We start from the raw sequence: 26,893 nt of genomic DNA on the forward strand, positions 1-26,893 counted from the left end.
GGTTACTGCTGTCCGGCCTTATCCAGTCTTTTAAATATGGGTCTGATAACCACTGGTTGTTGAAAGTTTCGCCTTTTGGGGGGGAGGCGTGTCACTTCTGGCACTGCAACCAGGTTCACAAACTTCATGGTCACTCATTTTTGAAAAAATACAGTTTAATAGTCATATGCTAACAAGAACAACAATTTGATACAATGTCACACTTCAAATACTTTAACAATGAACCGATGTTATGGCCGCTCAGGTGGCGCAGCGGTAAAAACATGCTGCAACCATAGCTGGATCTCGAATACATTGTATCGAACCTCAGCTCTGCCTTGCCGACTGAGGCTGAGCGGTCACACAAACAACAATTGGCCTGTTGTTCGGATAGGGGTGGGATATTAAAGACGGATAGGGTCTCTCTCATAACTAATGCAATTATGACCTCTGCTGGCTGATTGATGGCGCCTGTACAGAGATGGGATAAGAGTGCTGTCAGGGTGTGTCTCTCCGTTCACAGTGCTGATCTGCATTACACTCGGCAAAGTGGGGGTGACAAAATGCATGGGTTAGCTTCGTTCTCCTCAATCAGAGCGGGAATCGGCATTGGACGCGCTGAAAGGAAGAAAAAGGGGAGAAAATAAAGAAAAATATATAAAAAACAAAATAATAGGGATGCTTATCATTAAAGGTTTGGGAATCACTGGTCTGTTACAGAATGTTGTGTATATAAACATACAAAAATTGCACCTCCAGTTGTTTACTAGCTCATTAAAACATATTCTGATTAATGCAAAACACCAATAGTTTATTGTGCTTTGGTGGCAGGAGGCAGCAGCTGGCTGGTATCATCCCTCAGCGAGACCAAAGCTCACCAGCTGATCCAGCAGAAGCCAGCACAGTTTGTGCGCTTCAACCAGCGGCAGCTGTCGCGCGTCTACCCCTCATCATACCGTGTGGATTCGAGCAACTTCAACCCTCAGCCCTTCTGGAACGCTGGATGTCATCTGGGTATGCAGCCACTGGGCAATGACAAACCTGATATTTGGGTGAAAGCCCAGAGTTATAATTGTAGAGTTATAATTAACAAATTGTAAGAATTCTTCATTTTACTGCAGTAAATGTGTAAACTTTTCATAAAATGGGTTTGTAGTATGGTAGTGTGTGATTTGTTAAACAATGTTTTAATCACTGTGATTCTATGAGCTCTGCCTTATGTAGGAAGAGATTAGTTTATATTAATAAAATTAATATTGTGTGTGTGTGTGTGTGTGCGTGTGCGTGTGTGCACTTACAGTTGCTTTGAACTACCAGTCAGAAGGTCGAGTTCTTCAGCTGAATAGGGCCAAGTTCTACAACAATGGCAACTGTGGCTATACTCTGAAACCCAAGTGTTTGTGTGAAGGTAAGGATTTGTGTTTACACTTTAATGGAGCTTTAACCTTTATCTATACATATATCCTATATATACACTGTATATACAGTAGATTAGATAGATAGATAGATAGATAGATAGATAGATAGATAGATAGATAGATAGATAGATAGATAGATAGATAGATAGATAGATACATACATACATAGATACATACATACATACATACATACATACATACATACATACATAGGGTAAATGTTACAATTCCCCCTGTCCTGAACGAATACACTATATGTCAAAATATATGTGGACAGCCCTTTTAATTATTTAGTTCAGGTTCTTCAGCTACACCAATTATAAACAGGTATATAAAATCAATTCTATTAATACATTAAATGCTTTAAACTTTGTGGCAACCGTTTTGTGCTTCAGCAGATCACTGACCCCAACCCTACTGAACAGTTTTGGAATGTATTGAAACAATGATTGCTGGGAGGGGTCTATAATACTGCACACGATTTTGGAATATGACATCCAACAAGCGGGTTTCAGATTTTGACATGCTTTCGGCCACTAGTACCCTTTTTAATTCATATTAAATATGTTAGTTCACTTGCTCCTCATGCTGTATGTTACCTAAGGCTTGATTTTTCTAATTATAGAAAATGGTTAGGGTCTAGATCTTTATTTATGCTTCATTAGCCAGAACCAATACATTGAAAGTGGATGTACAGTGGTACCTTGTAACTCAACGTCCCTTAAACTCAAAATCTTTGAAACTCAACACCTTCAGCAAGAAATGTGTACCCTTAAACTCAACATTTCCCTTAAACTCACTGTGTGTGCGACTGCTGCTTTGTTCAGCGCTCGGCTTGAGGTAAAATGTCAAAGTGCAAATATGAGACGAATCTGCATTTGTGTGGAATAATCATCAAATCCACTCTGAAAGCTCCACATGTATCTGTGTTTAGCTGTATTTTCCTCCTGTTTCACTTTTAAACTTGTGTTACAGCTCAGGGTTCTGAGAATCAGCTTTTCCAAGAGAGCCTAAAATGCTTATCATTAAAAAAGCTTAATGTGATTGTATTTAAAGAACAAAACAATAAAGAATTCAAGGTAAAGAGCAGGTTTTATTGTATTTTTATATTAATGTTTTATATTAAATTTTTATATTAACTGTTTTAATTGTATTTCAGTGTTTTTATATTATATTTGTGTTATTTTCAGTGTATAAATGTCAAAAACAACCCAATTATTTTACATTAGCCTAAAATGGAACGTATTAACAGGTTTCCCATACATCCTTATCCTTATGAGATCAGTTTTTCTGGTCAGTGGTTGACACATCACATTGCACAATTACATTAAGAATAATGCACTCCAACCTAATCTGTGTTCAAAGACATTCATCTGAATAACAGAAAAAAGTTCTATCAAAAAGCTGTTTTAGTGCCATTGTTTGAAAATGTATTACATTATTATTTAAAAATTATTAAACATAAAAAATATTGTTATGTTTAATTGTATTTTGAGGTAAATGTTTTCATGTAAGGGTGTATTTTATTTATTTACTTTTTTTTTTGATGGCAGGTCCTTTTAACCCGATGCTGGAGGACCCGTTGCCAGGACAGATGAGGAAACAGCTGGTGCTAAAAATTATCAGTGGGCAGCAGCTGCCCAAACCCAAAGATTCCATGCTTGGAGACCGAGGCGAGGTGACCGAGGCTGCACCAAATAACATACACCTTCTTTTTTACCTTTCTTACTTTTCTATTAATATGTACTTATTTATAATTCTTCTTTATAATTGTATATGTTCCTTTTCTTTATATGTAGCATTTTAACTATATTAATAGAGTCACTATAGGCCACATTTAGTGACTAAGTCCTTAAGCTGAAAAGATAGATCTAGTAGGAAAAATTTAAAACAATAACATTTGCTAGCACGTTTTCCATTAAACAGTCTACTTAAAAAGCTCTTGGGGCTTGACTGGCTAAAATCTGTTGTAGAATGAGTCGTAGAGTCATGCCCATCTGCTATGCCATTATGGCTAGCAGGGGGCATGGAGGTGCTGAGGGCTCTCAGCAGTGTTTTCTACAATCAGACAGTCTCTGCGCCTCATCAGTTTTCATCAGCCTCATCAGCCTTTTATATGCCAGCTTTGCTGACCCCTTGTCACTGGCTCATGGTGTCCATAAAGTACCGGTAATTTTGTTTACTCCGATTCATATAAAAATAAATAAAAAACTGAAAACAAGCGCTAGGAAAATTGATAAACAGCTTATTGGTACGACAGCACCATTAAGCATAATAAAAGCATCATTAGTACTGTATATGTACAACAGGTCCACCTGCTGTGGAGATCGGCAGAGGGCATGGGTCACAGAATCATGCCCATCTGCTATGCCATTACGGCTAGCATAGAGGTGCTAAGGGCTCTCAGCAGTGTTTCCTATAATCAGACAGTCTCTGCGCCTCATCAGCATCAATTCACTCCACCTGGAGCAGCCTTTTATAAGTCCGGCTTTGCTGGCCCCCTTGTTACTGGCTCACGGTGTCCATACAGTACCGGAACTTTTGTTTACTCCGATTCATATAAAAATAAATACAAAACTAGAAAAAAAGAGCTAGGAAAATTGATAAACAGCTTATTGGTATGACAGCACCATTAAGCATGATAAAAGCGTCATTATTACTATATGTATAACAGGTCCACCTGCTGTGGAGATCGACAAAGGGCATGGGTTACAGAATAATGCCCACCTTCTATGCCATTATGGCTAGCAGGGGGCATGGAGTTGTTAAGAGCTAGGTTTTCTTTAATCAGCCTTCATTCCAGCCTTTATATGGCGGCTTTGCTGGCCCCCTTGTCACTGGCTCACGGTGTCGATAAAGTACCGGTACTTTTGTTTCCTCCGATTCATATACTGACATTCTATGATCTTCTCTCCAAGGATCTCAGCCAGTGTTGAGATGCCTTCCAGCCGTCACAGTGCAACTGCCCTGGACGGCACTTTATAAGCACCATAGATGAATCCACACTGGGCACGGGCTGCATCATTCAAACAATTAGCTTGTTTCAGTTAATACATTTGCAGCCACTGTTCACCTCTTAGAAGTGAACTAATTTTGAACTATGTCTGTGGAAATGTGTTCCCATTTAGTCAAAGAAAATTTTTGAGCTCTGGAACCGAAGGCCCAGCATGCAATTGACATTTTAATTAATCCCAAATGTGTTCGGTGGAATGCAGTCCAAATGCAGGGTCAGACATCATACAACACCCCTGGGCCATGAGGGTAAAGATCCTTGCTCAGAGGCCCAACAGTGCCATAACATTAAAACCACCTCCTTGTTTCTACACTCACTGTCCATTTTATCAGCTCCACTTACCATATAGAAGCACTTTGTAGTTCTACGATTACTGACTGTAGGCCATCTGTTTCTCTGCATGCTTTGTTACCACCCTTTCATGCTGTTCTTCAATGGTCACGACTCTCCCACGACCACTACAGAGTAGGTATTATTTGGGTGGTGGATCATTCTCAGCACTGCAGTGACACTGACATGGTGGTGGTGTGTTAGTGATGCTGACCACAGGGTGACACCACCACCATGTCAGTGTCACTGCAGTGCTGAGAATGATCCACCACCCAAATAATACCTACTCTGTAGTGGTGTAGTTTGTGAACTCAGATGTACTACAAATTGGTTAAGAAAATGAAACATCTATATGACTGTTGTGTGTTTGTAGATAATTGACCCATTTGTGGAGGTGGAGATCATTGGCTTACCAGTAGACTGCTGTAAGGAGCAGACCAGAGTTGTGGATGACAACGGTGAGTGATGAGCTAAATAATAATAAGCATATTGCTGCCTAACATGTGATTGGTTGTACTGATTCTTCACCGTGACTCACATAGACTAACCAACCTGATCTTTCTTTGACACTATTACTCACATCTGTATTGCACTTTCTCTTTCTATCCTCAATTATTCCAGGGTTTAACCCCATGTGGGAGGAGACCTTGGTCTTCACTGTCCACATGCCCAAGATTTCACTTGTGCGCTTCTTGGTTTGGGATCATGACCCCATTGGCCAAGATTTCATTGGTCAGAGGACCATCGCCTTCAACAGCATGATGCCAGGTAGTTCAATACTTTACACTGTTTATTTTTAAGTGGACATAGACTTGTTTGTTTGTTTGTGACAGGCTATGGTGTTTATATTTATTCTTTAAATCAGGGCATCAGAGAATTTACAGATTTTAATTGTCAATTGGCACATCTTCAGTTTCTTGAGAATCCATCAAGGTGTTGATGACATTTGTTTATGATAGCCAAGTCCTGTCTGATTATCATATGGTGACTATTGGTCCATAAAGACCAATAGCTCAGCAGTTAAGGTACTGTACTAGTAATCAGTAGCTACTGGTTCAAGTCCCACTACTGGTGGGCCCTTGAGCAACCCTTTAATTAGGGACAGTGGTAGTGGTAGACTCTGCTATGCAGCCACTGTTGGGTTCTTGAGCAAGGCCCACAGCCCTGTCTGTTCCAAGGGCGCCATCCAAACAAGCAGGGCATTCTTCTTCTACTGTTATTATTTAGGTCAAACTAGAATATGTACATGAATAAGAGTGTTAACAGGTGTTTTAAGGTCCAGATTTTCATTGACCCCAGCAGAAATCACATATAGAATTGTGAGATCACATGATATGGTCCAAAATGCTTAATTCTCTGATTGAGCATCGCCAACAGGCCAATCCGTTCGGCCTGTTATGCTCAATGGCAGTCAGGATACTGAACCTTCTTGCCAAATGTTCCCAAAAATTCCCAGGGAACTTGAACCCCTTACCTTGAGGTGATCATCAACTGCATAAAACATGTCATTATGAGTAAACAAAATTACTACCAATACTAAAACAGTGTAATTTGCCTTTACTGATGCAATTTGCCCTGCATTATTTTAATACTATATTAAAATACTATACTTGTCCTATATTACTTTAATACAAGCTTGTAATTGGATTTATTTTCTTGACCAGTTGTTGGTTTTGTCAATTAGGTTACCGTCATGTGTATTTAGAAGGAATGGAGGAGGCATCCATTTTCATTCACGTGGCTGTGAGTGACATCACTGGTAAGGTAGGTACACAACGTACGTACAGGAACATTTACTTGTATTAGTGGTGGATGTTCATACCAACCTTTGTCATGACTATTGCTGTATTATGTTCTGTTTGTTATGTGTTTCTATAAAGAAATTCTATATTATATAGCATACTGTATGTTATCTTTAGCATAAAGTGCCTTTAAATTAAGCCTATTAAGTAAATGAGTTGTTAATAGCATTTTGTAGGATTTTACAAAAGAGAAAAAATAAAACCTATGGAAATTTAGATGTCTGAATACAATTTCAGAATTTAAATACATTACATTTAACCTAAATGTAGACAAAATGTAATAAACAGGATATACTGCATGGCCAAAATGTAGACACTTCAGTGAATTTTCCCTATTTTTGTTATTCAGACAGAGCTCAAATTCATAGTGTGACCCTTCCATGAAGTATCTTTTTTTATATTCCCCGCCCTACTTATGCTGCCCTGGTCAGCTGTAAGTTCTCTAACTGTAAAGTTCACAACTGCATTTGAAAGCAGCATCAGCATAACAGATGTTTGTCTGGAGCTTCATGTCCGAGCACCCACACACAATCCCAAGCTTACAACTTCTGCCATTGGCTGAAGTGATGAATAGCACACCAACATCAGTGTATATCTGTCTAACAGACAAATCCAGGTTGTCTGTTTGCATAGTGCTATCAGTAAAATATAGTGGAGTTGTGGTGTTTAGTTCATGACATACTATAGAATTGTCTGCTTTAAACTTTGCCCTCTGGTTCTTTAGCATAAGAGTGTAAATCTACACCATTATACAGTTTGGAATTCATTGTAGCTCTTACTTAAAGGCAGTTCTAATGCTCTGGTGACCTAAATGGAGTAAAATCCCTGAAGTCAAAATTTAGTTAAAAGCTTTACCAGAGTAAAGGAAGCTGGTATAGCAGCAAATTAAATTAATGACACTAGTTTTGAATGACATGTTCACCAAGCACGTGGCAATTTGTCCACATACTTTTGGCCATGTAAGTACAGTAGTACCATTACCTTATTTGTGTAAACTATAAGTTGTAGTTATCGTACATCCAGTGAGGAGAAAAATTATTTAATATTCTTTCCTTGCAAATATCCATTTTAAATGTACAGAAGCCAAAGGTGTGTATTAATAAGCGTGAACAAGATTTCACATACATCGATCAGGCATAACATTATGACCATCTTCCTAATATTGTGTTCATTGCTGATGTAGGGATCTCTAATTATTTATTCTTTCTGTGCAGCCCGGTTATAAATGACCCGTGGACTGGTACCTGGTAGTTGGGGACCACTGTAATAGACAACAAAGAACTCTGTTGGACAACAATAATCAGATCAAATCAAGTCAAATTTATTAGTAGAGAGCTTTTTACAATAGACATTGTCTTAAAGCAGCTTTACAGAATCCAGAGCCGACAGATCGAAAACCCCTGTTAAGCAAGCTGAGGGTGACAGTGGCAAGAAAAAACTCCCTTAAAATTACAGGAAGAAACCTTGAGAGGAGCCAGACTTAGCAAGGAACTCCATCCTACTTGGGTGGCCCGGAGAATCACTTAAATAAATAGAATTTACACAAATCATACATACACAAAATTTATTTTAACTAAAAGTTATAACTAATGAAAAGGGGAAAAAACAAGCAATTTGAGCTTCATTATTCAGTGCAGACACGGCAGGTCTGCATTGTTGGCACGAAAGTCTCAATTTGCAGGCTTCAATCCCAGGTGGGTAAACAGGTTCCCATCAGAACCACCTCAGAGTAAACAACAGAAAATGTAGTAAATATGTGATATGAATTATTACAGCAGAACTAAAGGGAAGAGCTAGGAGGTAACACAGTCATGAGGCCACCTCCTGCACTGACAAAAAATCGGAGTGATCGGACAAGAGAGGCAGAAGGACAGCATCACTGATCACAAAAAAATTTCAATTACCTAGAACCCCCAAGCTCTGTGCCTATATAATGTCTATAATTGAGGTGGGCAGTTTTGGTCCCAGGGGTCAAAAACTAGACACAGCCTGGAAAACAAGCGGGTACCTACCTGGCTTTAAAGCACGTGTCAAACTCAGGGCTTGCGGGCCAAATCCGGCCCACCACGTCATTTTATGTGGCCCTTATGTGGCGAGAGCTTAAAAGACGTATGATTGTCTTAAAATACACTGTAAAATTGTACATAAACTGCATCTCCCACAATGCATGCCGATTTTGTGACCCGCAAAGTGACCGCATCCCGCCACTAGATGGCAGTGTTTCTACATCAGTGTTTAACTGAGGCGGTTTTCAAACAAGTGATGTTGAGAAATATTTACAACTAATCCCAACATGTACAAGAAGAGAAAATTAAAGCAGAAGGAGGTAATTTAATGACAGATGGGAAAGTTAATACAAGTCTGTGCTTAAAGAAGAAAAACCGCTACGTCTCTTGTGTTATGAGGCCGTGTCTGTGGTAAATGAGTACAATATAAATGTAGATGTACATTATAAATATACAGTATAAATTTGGCATTTTGACACCAAACACAGAATTTAGCTTCCAATAAAAACAACAAATTGTCCAAGACTTAAAAGGCCGACTGCAGTCACAGCAGGATACGTTACAATCGGCCCTTTGAGGGTCACCATAATGCTGATGAGGCCCTCTGTGAAAATGAGTTTGACACCCCTGCTTTAAAGCGTCTTCACAGCTGATAACAATGATTGCTGATAAGTATTGGGACACTAGAATGAAAATGTAGTTACTTGTAGGTTACTTGTGGGTTTTTATTCTCTGTTTAACGTATATAAGAGCATTTAAAGTGGATATATGTCATGAAAGTGTATTAAATAAAAAATACAAGGCTAAATACTTTTCTCTTATTAACTGCCTTAATAATATTCTGATAATTTCAGATGTTTGTCTTTGTTTAGTATTCCTCTTTGTCTGGTATGTGCCTTCTCTCTATTTCTCTCTCACTCCTCTCTCGTTCTCTTTATCTCTCTCTCTTTGTGCTTCCAGTGCAGCCACCTTAGTCCAAAAGCTGTCTTTAAAGGCAGGAAATTGTTAAGATCCCCGATGCTGTCGCTCAAACTTTCAGGTGTAGTGAGACGCAATCAGCACCCTGCATGCGCCACATGACCCCTCCTCCCCTCCCCCTATCGAACGCGAGCGACCGAGCCCGGCCTCATGTGCTAGCATCCAGCCTTTCCAACTCATGTCAGAATGAGTTGTGACATAATCGTGACCACCTTTACTTCGCCAGCATTCTCATTCGACCCCTAAGCAGATCCAATGTCAGTGTCCTTCGCTGCAGGCACGTGGGGGGGGGGGGGGGGGGATATAGCATCAGACGCTGCATTACAGAGGCGACGACGCCTCCTCTTATTTCACTTAAGTCAGGAAATTCTGAAACTGCAACATACACTCCAGTGCCCAGTTAGCGTTATCTAAGCATTCTATCTGAAAGCTATAGCACAGTGTTCCTGCATAGCTGTAATCTTAGAGAGGACATTGGACCATGCTTGTTCAGTCTCAGTGTGTTGTTGTCTTGTCACGATGAAGAGACGGAGGTTAGCAGGTACTATTAAGATATTTTGGTTATAAGCATTTAATTACCAGAGTCTCTTTAATATACTCTGCCCTGTTAGATGGTACTTAGTTCAGTGGTATTTTAGCAGGTACCCATATATATATATATATATATATATATATATATATATATATATATATATATATATATATGATACTTAATTTAGTGGTATTTAGTACAAGGGTTTGTTTTATTATATGTAGTTTTGTCAGGTTTTGAATGATGTAGATGTATTAGTTATATTTTTATTAGCAGACAGGCCAGTTTTTAATATTTTCTGTCTATTATTGCAGTTAATTTGTTTGAAATCTAGTTGCAGCTCACATTTGTGACCAATATTAGTAGCATCTAATGATTCAGTTGAAGGTTGAAGTCTACATACACTTGTAAAAGCTATGTCTGGCAACCTTGGTATTTTATTAATTTCAGCAACTAAATGATTGAAACACCACTGATTTATTTTCTATGTTTGTTGTTGGTTTTGTTGAAAATTGCTGGGACAAAAATTTACAGTTTTATACACCGACGAGGCATAACATTATGACAGGTGAAGTGTATTACACTGGGTTGATGTGTTAGAAGCAGGAAAAATGGGCAAGCGTAAGGATTTGAGCGAGTTTGACAAGGGCCAAATTGTGATGGCTAGACGATTGGGTCAGAGCATCTCCAAGACTGCGGCTCTTATGGGGTGTTCCCAGTCTGCAGTGGTCAGTATCCATCAAAAAGTGGTCCAAAGAAGGAAGGAAAAGTGGTAAACCAGCGACAGGGTCATGGGTGGCCAAGGCTCATTGATAAACGTAGGGAGCTGGTCCAACAGACGGGCTACTGTAGCTCAAATTGCTGAAGAATTTAATGCTGGTTCTGATAGAAAGGTGTCAGAATACACAGTTCATCTCAGTTTGTTGCGTATGGGGCAGCAAAAGGAATATTAGGAAGGTGGTCATAACGTTATGCCTCATCGGTGTATTTACATTTTCAGCATTTAGCAGACGCGTTTTTCCAAAGCGACTTACAGTACTGTGACAGTATACTGTCTAAGCAATTGAGGGTTATGGGCATTGCTCAAGGGCTAAACAGTGACAACCTGGCAGTGGTGGGGCTTGAACCAGTGACCTTGAACCAGTGACCTTCAAGACCCTTGAACTGACAAAAGTAAAAAGAAATGCTACTGGAGGGTGTGTGAGAAAGGATCCATAGAGCAAACACGAAAATCAAGGTGATCCCACAGATGCTCAATTGGGTTCAAGTCTGGGGAATTAGGGGGCCAGGGTAGTACTTGGAAGTCTTGGTCATGCTCTTCCAATCAATGTCTGATATTCCTAGCTGTGTGACATGTCGCATTGTCTTGCTGGAGGGTCCCATGAGGGTCGCCAAGGAAGATAATCAGCTTGTGTGGGTGTACATGATCAGCCAGGATGGATTCATACCCAAATCGGTTGAGTGCCTTCCACATAGATGCATGGGGCCAGAGAATAACAATGACATAGCCGTTGAAAGTAAGAAGTGGTCATAATAATGTGACTAGACAGTGTAAATTTTATCTATCATTTACTCTAAAACTTACCTTACCATCGGCTTTGTCATACAACATGCAAAGTCTCAGCACTGAGCTGCTGTACCAGCCTGGCTTTAAAGCATCCTCACAGCTGACAGAAATGATTATGATTGCTGATTAGTGTTGGGACGCTGGGAACTGTAGTTCTTAAAAACTATGCTGGTGGAGCCGCTCAGGTAGCACAGTGGTAAAAACACACACTAGCACACTGGAGCTGGGATCTAGAATACATTGCATCGAATCTCAACTCTTGGCCTGTTGTTCATATAGGGGTGGGGTAGTAGTAAACCGGATAGGGTATCTTTGTAACTGATGCAACTACGACCTCTGCTGGCTGGCGGGGAAGGAGTGCGTTGATCAGAGTGTGTGTCTCATACACAGGGCTGATCCACATTAGCACTCGCCTAGTGCAGGTGAAAAAATGCATACGGCTGCTGCCCACGTGTCGGAGGGGGCGTGGGTTAGCTTTGTTCTCCTCAAATCAGAGCGGGGTTGGGCATTAGTGTAGAGGAAGCGTGATGCAGTCGGGAGAAAAGGCCGCTCAGGTGGCGCAGTGGTAAAAACACACGCTGGAACCAGAGCTGGATCTCGAATACATCGTATCGAATCTCAGCTCTGCCTCCTGGCTAAGGCTGAGCGGCCACATGAACAACGATTGACCTGTTGTTCAGATGGGCGGGACTAAGCCAGATGGGGTCTCTCTCTCATGACTGGTGCAATTACTACCTCTGCTGGCTGATTGATGGCGCCTGCACAGAGATGAGAACAGAGTGCTCTCAGGGTGTGTCTCTCCGTACACAATGCTGAGCTGCACTGCACTCGTCAAAGTGTAGGTGAAAAAATGCATACGGCTGCTGCCCACGTGTCAGAGGGGGCGTGGGTTAGCTTCGTTCTCTGTGTCGATCCATGTCTTCCTCTGCTGGTTGAAGCAACCATTATGAACCAGGATATTACAGATGTTCAACACTGGACAGTGTCACTTATATTCTAGCAGCATTTAATCATAGTAGACCTGTTATTAGTGCTTCTTGGAATACATCCAAGCATCCAGTTTGATATTTCTACCTCACCTTGGAAAAAATGAGACTGTTCCATGGACGTTTTAATAGGTGCAGTCAAATTAACCCTAAAAATCACAAACTATATTTATTTAAAATAATTAATCCAGAATTAAAAGGTCATATAACATATTTTATTGTCTTTATAGCACTTTTTACACTATCGATAGTTTCGACCCAGCAGATTTTCACAAAACTCAAGATATTAACTGTCAATAAAATCCCAAGACTGCCACGACATTGATACTTTCACCAAGTTCATGCAAACTTTCGACTCCAACTGTTGCATTTCAAGTGGATCTACTTCAACACGGTTCATGAAATGACATTGGGTGTATTGCTTTCCAGCAGGTGGAATGTTTTTGTTCCTGCATGCACCCTTCTACTATGTGCTTAAAGTACCCCTGAACATTGGTTAGTCTTTTTATGCCCAAAAACGTCGACAAACGGTTTAAGATCATCACTTTATACAGCATTAAATGTATAAATATTATAAATATTCTTAGTGCAGTAACAGTGTTGTTAGTATTCTCACACATTACTTAGTAAGCAGTATGCAAATCTGGACCTTAATTATGTTAGCAGCTAGAAAACTAGCTCACACTGCTCACAGATGTAAATGTTTTGCTAATACAAGTAATTCAACATAAAATGCTATTTTGTAAATACACCGATCAGCCATAACATTAAAACCACTTCCTTGTTTCTACACTCACTGTTTATTTTACCATACAGGAGCACTTTGTAGTTCTACAATTACTGATTGTAGTCCATCTATTTCTCTACATGCTTTGTTAGCCCTCTTTCATGCTGTTCTTCAATGGTCAGGACTCTCCCAGGACCACTACAGAGCAGGTATTATTTGGGTGGTGGATCATTCTCAGCACTGCAGTGACACTGACATGGTGATGGTGTGTTAGTGTGTGTTGTGCTGGTATGAGTAGATCAGACACAGCATCGCTGATGGAGTTTTTAAACACCTCAATGTCACTGCTGAACTGAGAATAGTCCACCAACCAAAAACATCCAGCCAACAGCGCCCCATGGGCAGCATCCTAGATGATGACCAACTCAAACAGCAGCAATAGATGAGCGATTGTTTCTGACTTTACATCTACAAGGTGAACCAACTAACAGAGTGGACAGTGAGTGGACATGGTATTTAAAAACTCCAGCGGCGCTGCTGTGTCTGATCCACTCATACCAGCACAACACACACTAACACACAACCACCATGTCAGTGTTACTGCAGTGCTGAGAATGATCCACCACCTAAATAATACCTGCTCTGTGGTGGTCCTTACCATTGAAGAACAGGGTGAAAGCAGGGTTAAAAGGTATGCAGAGAAACAGATGGACTACAGTCAGTAATTGTAGAACTACAAAGTGCTCCTACATGGTAAGTGGGGGTGGCACGGTGGCTAAGTGGGTAGCACTGTCGCCTCACAGCAAGAAGGTCCTGGGTTCGATCCCCAGGTGGGGCGGTCCGGGTCCTTTCTGTGTGGAGTTTGCATGTTCTCCCCGTGTCTGCGTGGGTTTCCTCCGAGTGCTCCGGTTTCCTCCCACAGTCCAAAGACATGCAAGTGAGGTGAATTGGAGATATTTAATTGTCCAAGACTGTGTTCGATATTGAACTTGTGGACTACCGTTTCCTGTCATGAATGTAACCAAAAGTGTAAAACATGACGTTAAAATCCTAATAAACAAACAAACAAACATGGTAAGTGGAGCTGATAAAATGGACAGTGTGTGTAGAAACAAGGAGGTGGTTTTAATGTTATGGCTGATCGGTGTATATTTTATTAGTCAATTCCCAATCCCTCTACCTGACTCTCAAAACACCTCAAGATTCTTTATACAGTGAAATAATACATGTAATATAATCTATATCATCTTATCTTTTTTACTTCACGGGTACTTTAAAAACGATATGCTGTTACCTTACCAAAACAAATGTTGGAATATCATTTTGGGCTAAATGAATCACACTTTTTTCCTTAACCTTAAGCAATGCTGATAACCCAGTGTCATTTTTATCCAAGGCATTTGTAAGTAAGTGTCCAGTCATTACATATTCACTCTGGTCTTCCATTTTCATTTCAGTATTACCAGTTCTGTGTTAACACTCAAGTAAATGTATGTCTCATAAATTAATTGTGTGTAAACTTAAATCAGAATATTGTCTTTATCTGTCTGTTTCTGTGCTAATTCCTGTCTGTCATAAGCTGTGGTCATGCCAACAATTCCCCATTCACAATGTGTTGTTTGCCAAATGTGATATGGAGATTGGAAATAGATGTAGGACACTATTGTGGCACAGGGTTTTGTGCAACATTAGTTATGGCTTACTTGAAAATAAAAAAATATTTTAGATTTATTATACCAAAGCAAGTCCTTTGGTATAATAAAAATAAAAAAACACACTGGCAAATCTGTCTCACTTTCCAACCAAACGTGTCAGTTATTAATAAGCCTGCTGACTCATTTATCAATAGTAGCAAAACTAATCTAATGCAGCTTCCTGACCTACAGTGCATTGTGTTTCGTCAGCTTGACTTAAATTGTATCAAATTTCATATAGCACACTGCTAAAGTTAGGGCTTTCTCCATTTTGGTTCTATAAGAACTACAAAAAAAAGCATGGCAGTTGTCCTACACGCTAAAAAATGCTTGGCTATCTTATTTGCATATGATTAAATAAGAGACGCTGCTCTAAAGGATAATACAAACAGGAAGGGCTTCCTTTGTTCTTGTTGCTGCAAATACTATACCATGTTGGTTCCACACTGTTACAAACGTAGGAAAAAGAGATAATAATAAACAGACTATGGTGAGAAACATTGTTAAATAAATAATAATTAATGTTAGTGATATTGTAGTTTAACATATATAACTCTTTTGCCCATGCTCACAAACGTTTCCCTGAGGTAAATTCTTATCTCCACTGTAGCTAGCTAAGTAAGGTCATGTCAACTAGCTTCTAAAATCATGTTTTACAGCTAAGTTAGCTTTCGTTATATTGGTCATATAACTAGCCAGTTGGCAGGCAGGCAGCAAGCTACGATTTCCATTTATTCTTGCACTGATAGATATTTTATCTATCGCTAATGTTAGCAACTTCAGTATTTTCATGACTTGAAGAGACAAACTGAAAACTTTTAGGAAATTAAGCTAAACATAGGGTTAATAATATTTCAAACATATATTTTTAGAGCATTTATATATTTAAATAAACTGGAAACACTTACCTCAAATATGCTGCTGCAGCGAATCTTCAAACTGCCGTTTCTGTGCAGTTACCAGGGTTGCCAGATTGCTACAGTGTCAAAACGTATTTTAAAATCCGCCAAATTATATGGAAAACCACCCAAACATACTCATTATGAACACATCATACTAACTAACTGCTGCTTTCAGATCAGTAATTGTAAATTATTAGTGACTTTTGAAATAATTTTATTTGCAATGTCGTGATCCCTTGAAGCCAATTTCCTGCCAGTTTCAAATGAAATCCACCCAATCTGGCAACACAGGCCGTTAAAAATGTACATTTATATTCTAAAGGGAATTTGGCCATTGGCAACAGGACATGGTAACCCAAGTGCTGGATTGAGAAAATAACCCAACAACCGTGTTATTTGAGTGAGAAATAACCCAGCAAGGTAACCCAACTGCCTCAAACCGGCTTTTGGGTAGAAAAAAAACCCCAACATTTTTTATAGTGTATTTAGTCTTAATAAGGTTGTCATTGTAAATTAAAAACTGACATAGAGGGTTTTAATTTTAGTCATAATAATACAGCCTTACCAAAAAAGAAAAAGGGAAAATAATATATTACAGAATTGCCTGTAAAGTACCATAATACCCACTAAAAAACCCAAAACCTTTGTGGCCATAACTATATTCATTATGGCATTGATTACATAACACCAAAAGTAGCTCCATTTACATTATTGACATTTGTAGGTGTGAGTAAAACACCAGCATACCAGAGCTGACATCTCTAACTTATGAGCTGGCTGGGTGCCTAAACCGACAATGATTGGCTCGTCCATTGGGTTGGATGCCGAAGGGGAGGTAATTAGGACCTCTGCTGGCTGATCAATGATGCCTTCACAAAGACGGGGGATAACGGAGATCAGTGTGTAACTCTCCATATGCAATACTGAGGCGCCATGTGAACTCGCCTTGTGCAGGTTAAAAAAATGCAGCTTCCTGACCCACAGTGCATCATGTTTCTTCAGCTTGACCTAAATTGTATCATATTTCAAATGGCACTTTGCTAAGGTTAGGTCTTTCTTCATTTTGGTACTACAAGGACTACAAAAAGGCAGGGTAGTTGTCCTATTTAGTCTTAATAAGGTTGTTATTGCAAATTAAAAACTGATGTTTGCCCGTGAAGTACCATAATACCCACTATCCCAAAGAGACCCCCCCTTAATTGTGGGCATAGCTATAGTCCTCATGCCATTAATTGCACAACACCAAAAGTAGTTCCATGTACATTATTGACATTTGTAGGCGCTCAGGTGGCACAGCAGTTAAAACACGCTAGCATACCAGAATTTATGAGCAGGCTGGGCGCCTAACTAGACAATGATTGGCTCATCCATTGGGTTGGATGGATGCAGAGGGGGAGGTAATTAGGATCAATGATGCCTGAACAAAGACAGGGGATAATGGAGATCAGTGCGTGACTCTGCATACGCAATACTGAGCGCCATGTGAACGCCTCGTGCACTCGCCCTTGTGGGCATAACTATAATCCTCATGCCATTGATTACACAACACCAAAAGTAGGTCTATTTACAATATTGACATTTGTAGGCGCTCAGGTGGAACAGCAGTAAAACACCAGCATACCAGAGCTGACACCTCTAACTTATGAGCAGGCTGGGCGCCTAAACCGACCTGATTGGCTCATCTCTTGTGTTGGATGCCAGAGGGGATTCCTTATAACTGATGTAATTACGACCTCTGCTGGCTGATCAATAGTATCTGCACAGAGACGGGGGATAACGGATATCAGTGTGTGACTCTCCGGACGTTATACTGAGCCCTATGTGAACTTGTGTGTTAGTCACGACTGGAGTGGAAGTTAGCAGCAGTAGAAAGGAAGCGAAATACGGTTTGGTAATTGGTTAAGACTAGATTGGGAGGGAAACTGGGGGGAAATGCAAATTTATATATATAATAATTTGTGAATCTAGTGTGACCGCAGCTTTGGTGTGTCTGAAAGTTGACCTTAAAACCTTTATTGTAACTTAAATGTTTCTTTATTTATTGATTGCCAAACATGGTACATACATTCATTGTGAATATACTGTATTATATGTCTTAATTTGCAAAAATTGGAATTAGTAAGCCTAGGTCAATTTTCTTTGTTTACATTTAAATCCATCACTTATTGAAGACCTAAATGTATTTTAAACATTAGTACCCAGTAAGTATACTTACAAATGATAACAAAGCACCAATACTTCTGCCTACTTGTGTTTTAGAGTCCACGTTTAGTTAATGCCTAGAACGTTTGTTAAAGGCTACAGGTCAGTCTTGTTTGTCCCCTCATTTTCCCAAGACTAACACTGCCTGTCCTCAATGTTCCTTTGTAGGTACGGTCAGCCAGCGGTATAAAAGGGTTGTTTCACAAAAATCCAAAGCAGTCATCTCTCGACAGCCATGCTGCTGCTCTGCACAGCCGTAAGCCCGCATTTGGAGCCCACCTGCTTCGTCGCACGGCCAGCGCCCCCACCAAGGGCCAGCCCAAAGTTAAGCGTGGCTTTCCTGAGATCTCCATCGACACCAAAGACTTCAGCTCAGAGGGGGCAAGCTCAGAGCGCGAGTCAGAGGAGGGCCCAGCTGCCCACACCAACGGGGACATGGCAGCATCTGCGCGACCGTGGGAGCACGGCACCAACGGGCAACTCCATCTGGATAACGCTACAGGTAAGGTTGGATCTGACCATTCTGAGCCGTGGGCCAAAGCTTTTTACAACAGGGGGAACATGAGCGAGCCTCTGAGAAGAGCCAACAGGTTTAGGTTGAAGGACCCCTTGGAGGAGAAGCAGGGTGTTTTTGCTTCTGTCACCGTCTGCAGCTCTGGGCGTCTAGGAATGAAATCAAATTGCCTGAAATGTATGATTGGGTCAAAGGAAAGTCCCAAATTTGAGAGAAAAGTAAACCACGATTCCAAGCTATGTGGATTTGCTACTCCAAGAGCATGGAGGGTGCCTTGCTCTCCAAATTGTTCCCGTAAAGTCCAGCCTGGGAGCATCCCAAGTAATCAAGAACTGCTCAAACCAAAGCAACCCAAGCCTCAACCTCAGCCTGAAGTTCAGTCCTTCAAGCCTACACCAATGCCCAGAACTCAACCAAATACTGAAAACACTGTGGAAATTTTGGCCAGTCCTGCTCAGGATGTCTCAGCCAGAAGCATTCAATCTTGCAATGTACCTCGCAGACATCTTCAGCCACCATCCACACCAGCTTCGCCCATTCCAAGCCGCAAAACAAACCCGTGCAGCCAGCACCTTGTGCCGACCAATGATGGCAGCAACTCCAGGGTCCTTTCTGAAACAAACTGGAGCAGCTGCAGCAGTCTGGACAGTCTGGACATGATTCCTGTAGCTCCATCGCACCTGATGGACAAGCCGAAACGAGATGTGGGGACACTGCAACGGGAGATGAGCACCCTGTTTGCCCACAAAATGGAGGAAATTCGCAGTAAATCCCCCTTGTTCTTCACTGGTAAGTTGGAACCATAGTTGGTTCCTGGAGGAATCTAGTTGGTTAGAGTGCCCTAGTGGATCCACAAACCTGTAGTAGATCCCTTTGCTCCCATCAAAAGATAGCAGTTTGGGCAAGACGATACATGAAAATTTCAAAATTATGTGGACAACTGGCCATAAGCTTATTACCTTTACAGCTTGACTCTACAAGGAAGACTTTCCACAAGAATTTAAGGTGTCTTTGGGAACAGACAGTCAGTCAAAAAAGAGTCAATGATGTTGACCTGGCTCTTAGGTAACATTTTTATTCTTCACGATGATGATCATTGGGGTTGGTGTCCGGGACCTGTGCAGGCTATTAAAGTGTCTTCAACGCCAAACTCATCAAAGCAATTTTTTTTAGACCTTGCTTTGACTCAATATCTAGGACAGGTGTCCACATATTTTGGGCCATATAGTGTACTTAGTTTGAACAAACAAAAAGTCCTTATTAAGTGCTTTTAAAATTGGCTCTAAGAGCAAAGAACATCTCTGATGTTGCAGTTTGGTTACAGTCTTCGTTTACCATAAATGGTAAAACCTATACTATAGTCTACCTGTAATTGTAATTGTGGTAGCAAGCTTTAGTAGATCATACATAACTCCCCACTGTATCCCCCACTAGCTTGCCCCTAGACCTAAAGTACAACCCCAAATCAGAAAAAGTTGGGACATTATGGAAAATGTAAATAAAATAAAAATGCAGTGTTTCTTACATTTACTTTGACGTTTATTTGATTGCAGACAGGATGAACCTGAGATATTTCATGTTTTATCTGTTCAACTTAATTTCATTTATCAGTAATTTACCTCCATTCCTGCATTTCAGGCCTGCAACATATTTCTAAAAAAGTTGGGATGGGGGAAATGTAAGGCTAGTAATGAGGTGAAAAAAATAAATAATGATGTGATTCCAAACAGGTGATTGTAATCATGGTTTGGTACAAAAGCAGCATCCAGGAATGGCTGAGTCTTTGATGAGCAAAGATGATCAGATGATCTCCAGTTTGTCAACAAATGTGTGACAAAATTATTGAAATGTTTAAAAACAATGAACCTCAAAGAAAGATTGGAAGGGATTTGCATATTTCTCCCTCTACAGTGCATAATATCATTAAACCATTCAAGGAATCGAGAGGAATTTCAGTGCGTAAAGGCCAAGGGCGAAGCTGAACGTAATGTTCGATCCTCAGACGGCACTGCATCAAGAACCGCCACTCAACAATAGCTGATATAACCACATGGGTGAGGGATTACTTTGGCAAACCTTTGTCAAGCACTACAATACAGAGTTACATGCACAAATGCCACTTAACACTTTACTGTGCAAAAACAGAAGCCTTATGTTAACCATGTCCAGAAGCGGCGTTGACTTTAGTGGAAACATATATTGTGGTCAGATGAATCAGCATTGCAGGTCTTTTTTGGAAAAAATGGACGCCGTGTGCTCCAGACCAAAGAAGACCATCCAGACTGTTATCAGCAACAAGTCCAAAAGCCAGGGTCTGTCATGGTATGGGGCTGTGTCAGTGCCCTTGGCAAAGGTCATTTACACTTCTGTGATGGCAGCATTAATGCAGAAAAGTACACTGATATCTTAGAGCAACATTTGCCTTCAGAACATCATCTTTTCCAGGGACGTCCATGCATTTTTCAACAAGACAATGCAAAACCACATGCTGCACACATTACAAAGGCATGACTGCGGAAGAAGAGGATACAGGTACCTCGGGGACAAAATAAAACCTAAAACAATAAATCGCTTGGTATCCTCAGTGCCAAAACTTCTTTTAAGTGTGGTGAAAAGAAATGGCAACATTACAAAGAGGTAAAAGCTTTACTGTCCCAACTTTCTTGGAATGTGTTGCAGACCTGAAATACAGGAATGGATGTTTATTAATAAATGAAATGAAGTTGAGCAGATAAAACATGAAATATCTCAGGTTCATTTTGTCTGCAATCAAATAAGTCAAAGTAAATATAAGGACCTCTGTGTTTTTTATTATTTACATTTTCCATCCTGTCCCAACTTTTTCCGATTCGGGGTTGTATATAGTGAAGTATTAATTCCAGAGTATTTTAGAGTTAGGTTTACCAAAACCACAAGACTGTGGTAAATGCTGATCTTGTTATTCTTTCCATCTGGTCTTGCACTGCCGGGCCATTGACTGGCAGACATTTACTTGACTTTACATGGAATATGGTCGAAATTCTGCAAAGGCAGAATCAGTTTGACTCTTAGCAGTGCCAGTGGCCTGGTTGCACGTTCTACATATACGGTTGGCTGTGTCTAAGGAAGGGAAAGTCAAATTGACCATCATCTTGTCCCTGCTACAACAGTGACCCACTGTATGGTAGTGGCGCCAATGTGAGCAGCGTAGGAAGATTTAAGTGTGTTGCAACCTATGTAGCCAATGATAGTGGCACAAGTGACATAGAGAATGTAATGAACTGTACAACCTGTTAGCAAGCTTTGTCTTGAATATTTGCACCTCTACTGTTTCAGGTCCTTCTGCTCTTACTAAACTACCCATGTGTTCCTTCCTTCTTGCATGCTTTCCTTCTTAGTGCAAAACTGATGGGCTGATCATAGCCAGGTAAACTTAATTGCCATAATCATGTGTCTTTTGCTACTCTTGAAAGTACTGCAGTCTTCTCAGATTGTTCTCTTTGCTTGATATACATAATTATTTCATTTGTGCATAATCCTTTATGATAATTAATGATTTTTGCAAAGTTGTTATGCATTAAAGGAGTTCCATCAAGTTGCTCTTGACTGCATGATGTTATGTAATGCACACGGTTGTATTTAAAGGCATGATGCATGATTAAGTGCCTGAAGTCATGTGCAATTGTAACTGTTTTAACTCTATTTAAGCCTTTAAACATTGTTAATACCTCTTCTTGCTTCTCCCTGCAGAACATTCCACAGTGCAGTGCCCCAGTCCCTCTCTGCACCTCCTTGAATCCATCGCTGAAGAAATTCAGGATCGACCCATGCTCGATCAGGCGGATAACTCGCAGCATCATCCCAACCACTCTTTTAGTTTATCTCCTCTTTCTACTGCAATAACACCTTCTATCAAGGAGGACAATCATATAGCTGTTAAAGTAAATAAGGATGATTTCATCCCGCCTGATCCTACCAGTGGTCTCAATCCCAAAAGCATATATAGGGAGGACAATTCCAGTACTTCCCTGACTAAGAATTCCCTTACTATTGGGAGCAATAATCCTCCTGTGACAGAACAAGCAGGAAATGAAGCGATGAATTTGGGAGAAAAGTCTCCAGCGGTCAGAAATATTGCTCTTAAGACAGTGACTGCACCTGTGACCACAGTTCAGAGCCCTCACAAGATGCAAACCTCAAGAATTAAGGTAGATAAAGATCTAAGACATAGTTTGCAGCCCAATCCTAGGACACCCATTCGAAGGGCCAAAAGTGAAGGCCAAGTAAAGTCAGCATGCCCATCCGATGAGCATTCTCCAGTGCCGGAGATCTCCATCAATGCTACCATAACTGACCGCCTGTGGTCCAAGCTGGACCCAAGCAGCCACCGAGACAGTGTGTCCTCCTCATCTAGCATTTCCTCCAATGACACTGTGATCGACCTGTCCTTGCCCAACCTAGCCAGAAAGAGTCTTACTTGTCTCAGAGCTGCTCGGGACTGCCAGGACACCCAGGGGTCAACGGTCAACTGGGGCTGCCAGCCACGGGTATCCACAACCACCGTTAACGCTCTTTGTGTCAGCAAAAGCAAATCTAACCCCAACCTGCGAGATGGAGAAATGTGCGAGCCAGTCCATGAGAGTCCATCAAGGCAGCTAGGAAGTGAGCATGATGCCAAATGGCATATGCAGCGACGTCACACCTGGAGCAAGCTGTACATAGAAGGCTTGAAGCAGTCCTCTGCATCCCCCAAAAAAGCTACCACTTCTTCTCCAAAGGACATGGACAACGGTTCCAAGTCCAAAAGTCTGGGTGACCTTACCTCAGACGATATCGTGTGCAACTTTGACAGCAAGTATCGCAGCATCAGTCGCAGCTTTGTGGTCAGGCCCAACCGCCAGCAAAGGTCGCCCATGAAGTCCCAGGATGATTTGACAGAGCGGCTGAAGAAACTCACAGATGTGGAGCCACTGACCAGCAAGGATTTCGAATCCGGTCAGCATGACCAAACAGCTGAGGAGAAAGAGGATGAGCAAGAAGAGTCCCCACCACTAAGGAGAAGTTCATCACGCAGTCAGAGCCGGGTGCGCTACATAGCGAACCGTGCCAGACAGGCCCAGGAGAGGCAGCGTCTCCAAGGCCTCCTCAGGACATTCAGCAGTCCAATCGAGGAACGGGGAATCCCAGAGGGAGCCTGCAGCATCCCACGCAGCCCCTGTACAAGCCTAGACCTGCTGAGCCAGCTTCCTCCAGGACCGCCCCAGCAGAGTCCCCTCAGTCCAGACAACGATGTCTTTTTCATGCTCCGTCTTTGACAGGGAAATTAAATGCAGACGATTCTGCAGAAAGGCAAAGTCTATATGAATAACTTAAGAGGGCCCAGTAACGATCTTAAGTTTTCAAAATGCACTCCAACTGTGGGAAACCCTAATTTTTTGGTTGCTTAAATGGGTTTCAGTGTGGGATACTGCAATCAATAAATCAGAAAAAGTTGGGACAGTATGGAAAATGCAAATAAAATAAAAACACAGTGTTCCTTACATTTACTTTGACTTTTATTTGATTGCAGACAGATTCAACCCAAGATATTTCATGTTTTATCTGCTCAACTGGAGACGGGGGCAATTTAGGGCTAGTAATGAGGTAGAAAAACTAAATAATAATGTGATTACAAATAGGTGATGTGAACAGGTGACTGTAATTATGGTTTGGTTCAAAAGCAGCATCCAGGAAAGGCTGAATCTTTGATGAGCAAAGATGATCAGATAATCTCCAGTTTGTCAACAATTGTGTGAGAAAATTATTTAAATGTTTAAAAACAATGAACCTCAAAGAAAGATTGGAAGAGATTTGCATATTTCCCCCTCTACAGTGCATAATATCATTAAACAATTTAAGGAATTGGGAGGAATTTCAGTGCATAAAGGCAAAGAGCGCAAGCTTAAGCTGAACGCCTGTGATCTTCGATCCCTCAGACGTCACTGCATCAAGAACCGCCACACAACAATAGCTGATATAACCACATGGGTGAAGGATTACTTTGGCAAACCTTTGTCAAGCACTACAATAAAGAGTTACATGCACAAATGCCACTTAAAACTTACTGTGCAAAAAAGAAGCCTTATGTTAACCATGTCCAGAAGCGACGGCAACTTCTCTGGGCTCGGAGGCATCTAGGATGGACCATCACACAGTGGAAACGTGTATTGTGGTCAGATGAATCAGCATTTCAGGTCTTTTTTGGAAAAAATGGACACCGTGTGCTGCGGACCAAAGACGAAAAGGACCATCCGGACTGTTATCAGTAACAAGTCCAAAAGCCAGGGTCTGTCATGGTATGGGACTGTGTCAGTGCCCTTGGCAAAGGTCATTTACACTTCTGTGATGGCAGCATTAATGCAGAAAAGTACATTGAGATCTTAGAGCAACATATGCTGCCTTCAAGACGTCGTCTTTTCCAGGGACGTTCATGCATTTTTCAACAAGACAATGCAAAACCACATGCTGCACACATTACAAAGGCATGGGTGTGGAAGAAGAGGATACGGGTACTGGATTGGCTTGCCTGTAGTCCTGACCTGTCCCCAATAGAGAATGTGTGGAGAATTTTGAATCGAAAAATGTGACAACGACGACCTGAAACACTAAATCACTTGGTATCCTGGTGCCAAAACGTCTTTTAAGTGTGGTGAAAAGGAATGGCAACATGGCAAGTGGTAAATGCTTTACTGTCCCAACTTTTTTTGGAATGTGTTGCAGGTCTGAAATGCAGGAATGGATGTACGTATATTAACAAATGAAATGTTGAGCAGACAAAATGCAGACGAAATATCTCAGGTTCATCCTGTCTGCAATCAAATAAAAGTCAAAGTAAATGGAAGAAACAAACATGCTGTCCCAACTTTTGAGGACAGTAGGAAAATAACTTTTAATCTTCATTTTCTGGCTGCAATATTCAAACATGGTTAATAATTTAACATTTCTTCTTACAACAACGTGTAATCATTTGGGAACTGAGGACACCAAATTCAATAATATAATATAATTATAATTTGCCACAGGTTTTAATAGAAGACATTGAAGTCTGGGCTGCAGTCAGGCCAGTGTAGCACCTGAACTCTCCACACTGTTGTAACACATGCAGAATGTGGCTTGACATGGTCTTGCTGAAACAATCACAGCTGTACTATAGATATACAATGGCAGACACTGTTGTTTACGCTTTGTGTTGGTAACATTCAGGATAACCTTTTTCTTTTTTAACCCAGTAAAACACAACATCAGGTTTTTGCATCATTCCATCTCACATAAGCTTGAGCCCAGAAAGCTTGACTCCATTTCTGAATGTTGTTGACATGTGACGTCCACCTAGCATTGTGGATTCTAAACTTGCAATTTCAGCGATGAACTGTTTAACGTTTTTCAAAGCATTCCTGAGCACAGGGGGTTACATTTATTACAGAAGCATGTGGGTTTTTAAATGCAGTGCTGTCTGAAGGTTTGCACTTTATGCACAGAGATTCTCTGTATCTTTTAATAATGTTATGAACTGTAGATTGTAAAATCCCTACAAGTCTTGCAATCCTGCATTGAAAACCATTGTATGAAAAACACTGAGTAAGCAAATAGTCAAAGTCGTGTACATTGATCCATCCTTGCTTGTAAAGAACTGAGTTTTTAGTTAATGCTTCTTTTGTACACCGATCAGCCGTAACATTAAAACCACCTCCTTGTTCATTTTATCAGCTCCACTTACCATATAGAAGCACTTTGTAGTTCTACAATTACTGACTGTAGTCCATCTGTTTCCCTACGTACTTTTTTAGCCTGCTTTCACCCTGTTCTTCAATGGTCAGGACCCCCACAGGATCATTCTCAGCACTGCAGTGACATTGACATGGTGGTGGTGTGTTAGTGTGTGTTGTGCTGGTATGAGTAGATTAAACACAGCAGCACTGCTGGAGTTTTTTAATACCGTGTCCACTCACTGTCCACTCTATTAGACACTCCTACCTAGTTGGTCCACCTTGTAGATGTAAAGTCAGAGACCATCGCTCATCTATTGCTGCTGTTTGAGTTGGTCATCTTCTAGACCTTCATCAGTGGTAACAGGACGCTGCCCACGGGGCGCTGTTGGCTGGATGTTTTTGGTTGGTGGACTATAGTGAGGTGTTTAAAAACTCCATGAGCAATGCTGTGTCTTTTTCACTCATACCAGCACAACACACTCTAACACACCACGTCAGTGTCACTGCAGTGCTTAG

The 26,893-nt window shown here is 40.9% G+C and overlaps 1 protein-coding gene and 1 long non-coding RNA gene across 2 annotated transcripts in view; one reads left to right on the forward strand and one right to left on the reverse strand.

Annotated features, from left to right (window-relative positions):
* The window catches only part of plch2a (phospholipase C, eta 2a), a 242,407-nt gene extending 218,434 nt beyond the window's left edge, over positions 1-23,973 (forward strand). Inside the window, exons 15-22 of the mRNA XM_062998522.1 lie at positions 814-993; positions 1,280-1,387; positions 2,951-3,075; positions 5,114-5,198; positions 5,362-5,508; positions 6,425-6,504; positions 18,305-18,638; positions 22,380-23,973. Of these exons, the coding sequence (XP_062854592.1) occupies positions 814-993; positions 1,280-1,387; positions 2,951-3,075; positions 5,114-5,198; positions 5,362-5,508; positions 6,425-6,504; positions 18,305-18,638; positions 22,380-23,944 (2,624 nt within the window). The 3' untranslated portion in view covers positions 23,945-23,973. The remainder of the gene's footprint in view (positions 1-813; positions 994-1,279; positions 1,388-2,950; positions 3,076-5,113; positions 5,199-5,361; positions 5,509-6,424; positions 6,505-18,304; positions 18,639-22,379) is intronic.
* LOC134317792 (uncharacterized) lies at positions 22-15,995 on the reverse strand. The gene is made up of 4 exons (XR_010013271.1): positions 15,941-15,995; positions 1,278-1,362; positions 858-1,020; positions 22-597 (listed from the first exon to the last, which is right to left on the reverse strand). It is a non-coding gene; the product is annotated as an uncharacterized LOC134317792 (long non-coding RNA).
* Positions 23,974-26,893: the final 2,920 nt, after the last annotated feature.

This window comes from Trichomycterus rosablanca, chromosome 7, assembly GCF_030014385.1.
Source record: "Trichomycterus rosablanca isolate fTriRos1 chromosome 7, fTriRos1.hap1, whole genome shotgun sequence".
Taxonomy (NCBI): domain Eukaryota; kingdom Metazoa; phylum Chordata; class Actinopteri; order Siluriformes; family Trichomycteridae; genus Trichomycterus; species Trichomycterus rosablanca.